The 6,192-nt window shown below is 55.6% G+C and overlaps 1 protein-coding gene across 1 annotated transcript; it reads left to right on the top strand.

The window, feature by feature from the left end:
• The first annotated feature begins 342 nt into the window (after positions 1–342).
• Gdf7 (growth differentiation factor 7) lies at positions 343–4,549 on the top strand. Its single transcript, XM_031356165.1, has 2 exons — positions 343–706; positions 3,392–4,549. Exons 1-2 carry the CDS (start codon positions 343–345, stop codon positions 4,381–4,383), a joined length of 1,356 nt encoding a protein of 451 aa, XP_031212025.1. The 3' UTR covers positions 4,384–4,549.
• Positions 4,550–6,192: the final 1,643 nt, after the last annotated feature.

Here is a 6,192-nt window from a genome sequence, read left to right as displayed (position 1 = left end):
TGCAGTGCCTTAGGGAGGGGAGGCGGGGCACCGCGTTGTGGCGGGAGCCTCGGGCGGATGGCCTTCACTTGGCAAGGACAGGGACCAGGCACTACAGCGAGGGGAGGCGGCTTCTACCCTGCATTGCGCGATAGGCCTGAGTTGGGGGGCTCAGAGCTGCGGGTCGAGCGTTCAGCAGGGGGCGCTGCTCCGAGCGCTGGGCGGGGGTGGGGTGGGAGAGGAGGGGGGCAGCGGCTTGCTGCGCACACTTCCCCCATTATTAAACACTATGTTCAAAAGGCGTCGGGGGACTTCCCGGAGCCACGGAGCCCGTGTCGCGCGGCCCGCCGGCCCACGGAGCCCATGGACCTGAGCGCTGCCGCTGCGCTGTGTCTCTGGCTGCTGAGCGCTTGTCGTCCCCGCGACGGGCTGGAAGCTGCCGCGGTGCTCCGAGCGGCGGGGGCAGGACCAGCCTGGAGCCCCGGGGGCGGCGGCGGGCGGACCCTCGCCCCGGCTCCAGGCTCTTCAGCTCTCCGAGACGCTGCGGTTCCCGGTCCCCGCGCTGTGCGCCGCGCTGCGGGCTCTGGCTTCAGGAACGGCTCGGTGGTGCCACACCACTTCATGATGTCGCTTTACCGGAGTCTGGCGGGGAGGGCTCCGGCCGCCGCAGCTTCAGGGCACGGCCGCGTGGACACGATCACCGGCTTTACAGACCAAGCAACTCAAGGTACTTTCCGCATCTTCTGCGTACCAGCCTATCCCGTCTGCCCCTGGCCAGAGAAGAGCCGGGGGAGGCAAGCTTCTGCTCCATTCGACCCTGAGCTATAGCTATCCTCAGGTGTTAGAGAGGGAAAAGTCGTTTTGGAAGTCATCATACACGAGTCCCTAAGCCTGGGCTGTGGTGCCAGTCAAGGCTTGGTCTCCCAGGGCTGAGGGCTTGGGGGTTGCTCTTCACAACAGGCTGGCAGGCTCCCCTCGAGCAGAGCAGAGTTCAAGATCCGCTGCTTTGGGAAAGAGCCTCTGGTGTAGCCTCGGGCCTGGAGTCCGGGAGAGGAAAGAAGGGCAGGAATTGGGGCCTCTGAGTTCCCGCCAAGAGGGACTAGCAGTGAGGGTAGTTCCTTGTTTCCAGCAGTGAACTGGGGACTATACACACATCGAAGAAGCTCAGGGGAATTCAGGGTAGAGAAGCTGGTATCCGATTAAAGTGAATGGCCCCTCTCGGTATCAGGAGGACCTCTCTCAGGCAGGCTGCTTCGGGTGGATGGTGGCTTGTGTATGGGAAGAGAGTTTGGGCGCCTCTGGTTCTGTGGCAGTAGGCCCCAGCAGCCAGAATCTAGGACCTCCGCTTGTGTGGGGAGGAAAGGAATGCCTGGAGCTCAAAGCATCACATCTTACCCTGTGTTGGGCCCTCCAAAGGTAGGATGTGGGTGGGGTTGTGGGGTAGTTGCAGTATGTATGTGTCATCTGGCTTTTATTAATCTCCATTGAAGTCATTAAAGCAGACAGATAGGGAAAATTTAACTAATTTCAGGCGGAAATGCAAGTAATTTTGGCTTCAATTCTGCCCAGCTGAAGGTCTAGCTTGGAAATCAGGAAGGAAAGGAAGGCACGTAGAGCTGAGAAGTAAGGCCAGGCAGCCTTGGGCAGTCTGCAAGCCTTTGCTACCAGCGTGGGAAAACAGGCTGTGGCCACCGCACATCACCTAGCTTAGAAACACACTCAGCACACAGCATGTGTGCACAGGCAGCTTTGTTTCAATACATAGAAATCTCAGGTCCAGATGGTCCTATGGGGGTACTTAGGACCAGCATGCCTTTTCCAAGGGTTTGTCATGGCACTCCACACTGACTGGTGGGATCTTTACAGGAACGTCCAATCCCAGTATACTGAATCAGGGAAAACTCCTAACCTGTCCCCGCATAGGATGCTCCCAAGCTGCTGACAGTGAGAGAATGGGAAGGGGCCTAATGCAGCAGAAGCACCAGACTTTGTTAGGGCTGGCTAAGTGTACGAGGTTAATAAAACCAGCGAAATCCTTCCTGTGTAGCTCTGCTTGACCAGCAAGACCCAGAGGCTGGTCACCTTTTCTCCCTCCCTCCCCGGAGAGGTAGCAAGGCCCAGGAAGCCGGGTGAGGTGGAGGCTGCAGCGAAGGGTCTTTGAGGGCAAAAGCAGGGACTGGGAATAGGGCCTAGGACCTCTGTCTAGCTTGCTCCCTCCCACCAGCTTCAGTTTAGAACAGAGCTGTGGAGGCAGCACCCAGACTGTAGACTCAGAACACGAGGGCCTGGCGTCCATGGTTAGTGAACAAATCCCCAAAGGTGGGGGGAGTTTGCATGGTCTCTCCGATGGGGCAAAACGAAACCATATGACCCCCTTCAAAGGCAACGCCTTATCTGCTCTCTGGTGGAATTAAGTATTTTTTTTTTTTTTTTGTTTGAGTCCACCCCAAAAGAAAAAGGGCCTATGACCAGAAATAAAACCCCAAGCCCGAAATAAATCACACCGGAGCCAAAGAATAAGCAAGCCTCCTGCAGCAGCCCTCATCTCTCCTCCGATCTCTCCATGACGGTTGGTTCTCTGCATCCCGCTGTCTTTTCCATTCCTCTTGGTGGCCGTGGGTCCACCAGAAGGAGCCAAGAACGGGCTTGAGGGGGGGACACCGAATGAAAGCTCACTGAGGACTTGGGTGAATCTGTTGCTAACCTGGCTGAACGGGCAGGGTGGGCTGGAGCGGTGGGCGTCGCGGTGCTTACAATTAATTCTCAGGGCTCAATTTGCACGGAAAACCGTGCACAGTGACGGTTTCTAGGCTGGGGTGGGAGAAGAAAAGAACCCAAAGGGAAAAGTGTTTTGAGGGAAATGAGAAGTTTTCGTTTTCGCACAGCCAGGGGTTGCTTGCTGCTCTCTGGGGCGCCCAACTCAGCAGTAAGGGGCTATTTCTTGGGAAAGCGCGTGAGCCCTTGCTGTTGGGCCCCCCTTCAGGTCACCCTTGCCTAGAAAACTACCATTTCGGCAAACGTAAGATGTCGGAGCAGGCAGCAGAACTAAAAGATTAAGTCTTACGTTTTTTGGTCCCGAGGTGCGGTGGTGCGCTCTTGGGCCCCACAGTCGAGCTATTAGATGTGTGTTTCTGTGGCTGTCGCGGTGGTCGAAGAACCAAACAAAGCTTCAGGTGTAGGAGACAAGAAAGAACCTATCCCCCCCGCTCCCCCCGCATGTCCCCGGGGCCAGATTGACAGCATTCCTGCGGAAACCCAGATGCAGGGACGCTTGAGAGCTTCTATGGTCCTTTCTGGGTCCCTTTATGTATCACGGACAGCCAAGCTAAACGAAGCCAAGCTGCCCTCCCCATTGCTGCGTGTACCGGCTTTACCCTCATCCGGCTCTTTCTCTTTCTGTCCTTCCCCGTAGGCGAATCGGCGGCTGAGCCAGGCCAGAGCTTCCTATTCGACGTATCCAGCCTCTCTGACGCCGACGAGGTGGTGAACGCCGAGCTGCGCGTGCTGCGCCGGAGGTCTCCGGAGCCAGACAGGGACCGTGCAACCCTCCCTCCGCTGCTGCGGCTGTCCACGTGCCCGGGCGAGGACGGCACAGCTCACTTGCTGCACTCGCGGGCCGCCGAGCCCCTGGACGGGGCGCGCTGGGAAGCGTTCGACGTGACGGACGCGGTGCAGAGCCACCGCCGCTGGCCGCGCGCTTCTCGCAAGTTCTGCCTGGTGCTGCGCGCGGTGACCGGCTCGGAGAGCAGCCCGCTGGCCCTGGGACGACTGGGCTTTGGCTGGCCGGGAGGTGGCGAAGGCGGCGGCACGGCAGCCGAGGAGCGCGCGCTGTTGGTGATCTCCTCCCGCACGCAGAAGAAAGAGAGTCTGTTCCGGGAGATCCGAGCCCAGGCCCGCGCTCTCCGGGCCGCTGCAGAGCCGCCACCCGATCCAGGACCAGGCGCTGGGTCTAGGAAAGCCACCCCGGGCGGTCGCAGGCGGCGGCGTACCGCGCTGGCTGGGACTCGGGGAGCGCAGGGAAGCGGTGTGGGTGGCGGCGGTGGCGGCGGAGGCGGCAGCGCAGGCAGGGGCCACGGGCGCAGAGGCCGGAGTCGCTGTAGTCGCAAGCCACTGCATGTGGACTTTAAGGAGCTGGGCTGGGACGACTGGATCATCGCGCCATTAGACTACGAGGCGTACCACTGCGAGGGCGTTTGCGACTTTCCGCTGCGCTCGCACCTGGAGCCTACCAACCACGCCATCATTCAGACGTTGCTCAACTCCATGGCGCCGGACGCGGCGCCAGCCTCCTGCTGCGTGCCCGCCCGTCTCAGCCCCATCAGCATCCTCTACATCGACGCCGCCAACAACGTGGTCTACAAGCAGTACGAAGACATGGTCGTGGAGGCCTGCGGCTGCAGGTAGCATGCGGTCTGAGGAGGGTCTGGCCGCCCAGGACCCTAGCTGAAGAGCACGTGTCATCAGGCCTGAGGTACGGCGGACTCTGGCCTCTGCCAGCCAGCACAGACGAGAGCACATAGTTAACACTCACATTTACACACTCCTTCACTCACGCACAAGTTTACTGTGGACGGCAGGCGCTGAAAGCCTAAGCAGAGAGAGTCATAGCCATGACTACCTTTTTTTTTTTCTTCTACCATTATTTGCTACCATTGATACAAACCTCTGTTCTCTTTGGGAGAGGGAAGGGCGTCTTTGTTTATGTTGCAGTAATTGGCACTAAATCCAAGTAGAAACGGGTTAGCATCGGATTCTCCTTTTAGTTGGAGGCAGCGTGGCCCGGCTGCTGGCTGGATTCCTGACGACATGGGATCCGGAGTCCCACTGCAGGGGTGGCATATCCAGATTCTCTGGAGGTGATCACTGGAGATCTTCAAAAAGGAAGGAAGCACTGGGGCTTGGGAGGAAGCCCCCCTCTCCTAAACAAGTCTGATGTAGTACTACTGTCTCAGTCCTGAAAAGGAAGCTGTATCCAAAAGAATGTGTCGTGCTGCAAATGGCAATGCAGACTTCAAAAAAAAAAAAATCCATTCCAATTAGGACTGATCTAGAAAGTAGAAAGAATAGTTTTCTCCTGAGGGTGTGTGTGAAATGGAGGAGATGGGTGGGTGAGGAACAGGATAAGAGCCGCCAGGTTTCGAAGAGTCTAATAGGCAGTAGCAGGAGGAAGCTAGAGCAATGGCTGTACAAGGGGTAGGGGGGATTGTACCAAGAGGAATTTTAAGAGGCTGGAAACGAGGCTGTCAGGGATTCAGTGTCCTGGGACCACCAGCTTCAGCCCAGGATTCAAACCCATTTGTCAGGTAGGCTTAGCCTCCTCCAAAAGGCAATGAGTGTTTATGCTTTGCTATCAAATCTGTGGTAGCCTGTGTGGGCCTTTCACCATGTTCGTTGCTTTTTTTTTTTTTTTTTGGCAGTGTGACAGCAAGGGGGAGTGAAGCCACACAAATGCCTTTGTCAGATCTAAACACACAGCCTGGACCAATAGGGCTGGAGGAAGCGGGTTCTTGCTCTTATATTGTGGAATGAGCAGGTTGCTAGCCTGTCTCCCATCTCCAGAATTTTTGTTCTGCAGAGGCGTTTGATTTCTTGGTGCCAGTTCATCCTTTGGGGCCCCCTTGCCAATGGCCAGGGAAACAGAAGCAAGCTAGGCTGCACCTGTCGAGGGCTCCGAGGATCACTTTAACAGTATGCTAGGTTTTCTACTTCAGGCTTTGGGAGGGGCATTAATTCTGCACTTATCTTGAATGCCAAGGCCCAGGACAGTTTACAGGTATTTTAGTTCTTAGTGGATACTCCTGAGAGATAGGAAGGATGACAATTTAGATTCAGCTAATTTATTTAAGGGTCTCATCTGGTCCTTTTCATTTTGTAAAATTTCCTTCCCAGGGGAAAATAATCCATGTATAATTTATTCTTAAAATGAAGACTTCTCTCCTTTTAGAATGTGAACTTATATGACTGGGGATCTCTGTAATCAGAAAATGCAACAATTTCATCATTTTTTTTCTTTTAAATCACAAAGTGTCTTGATATAATTTCATCTTTTTTTGGGAGGGGGTGCCTGGGCAGAAATGTACACCCAGATTTCTGGATCCTGCCAGGCAAACATCTCTTTTCTGATTTAGATGATTTATTAGTGGCTGTTCTGATGTCACAATGGAGAATAAAATGGTTGTAAAGCTAAAAGCTGCATTAGAAAGTTTAGAAAAA

This window comes from Mastomys coucha, unplaced genomic scaffold (assembly GCF_008632895.1).
Source record: "Mastomys coucha isolate ucsf_1 unplaced genomic scaffold, UCSF_Mcou_1 pScaffold6, whole genome shotgun sequence".
Lineage (NCBI taxonomy): Eukaryota > Metazoa > Chordata > Mammalia > Rodentia > Muridae > Mastomys > Mastomys coucha.
This window is presented reverse-complemented; position numbering and strand designations above follow the sequence as displayed.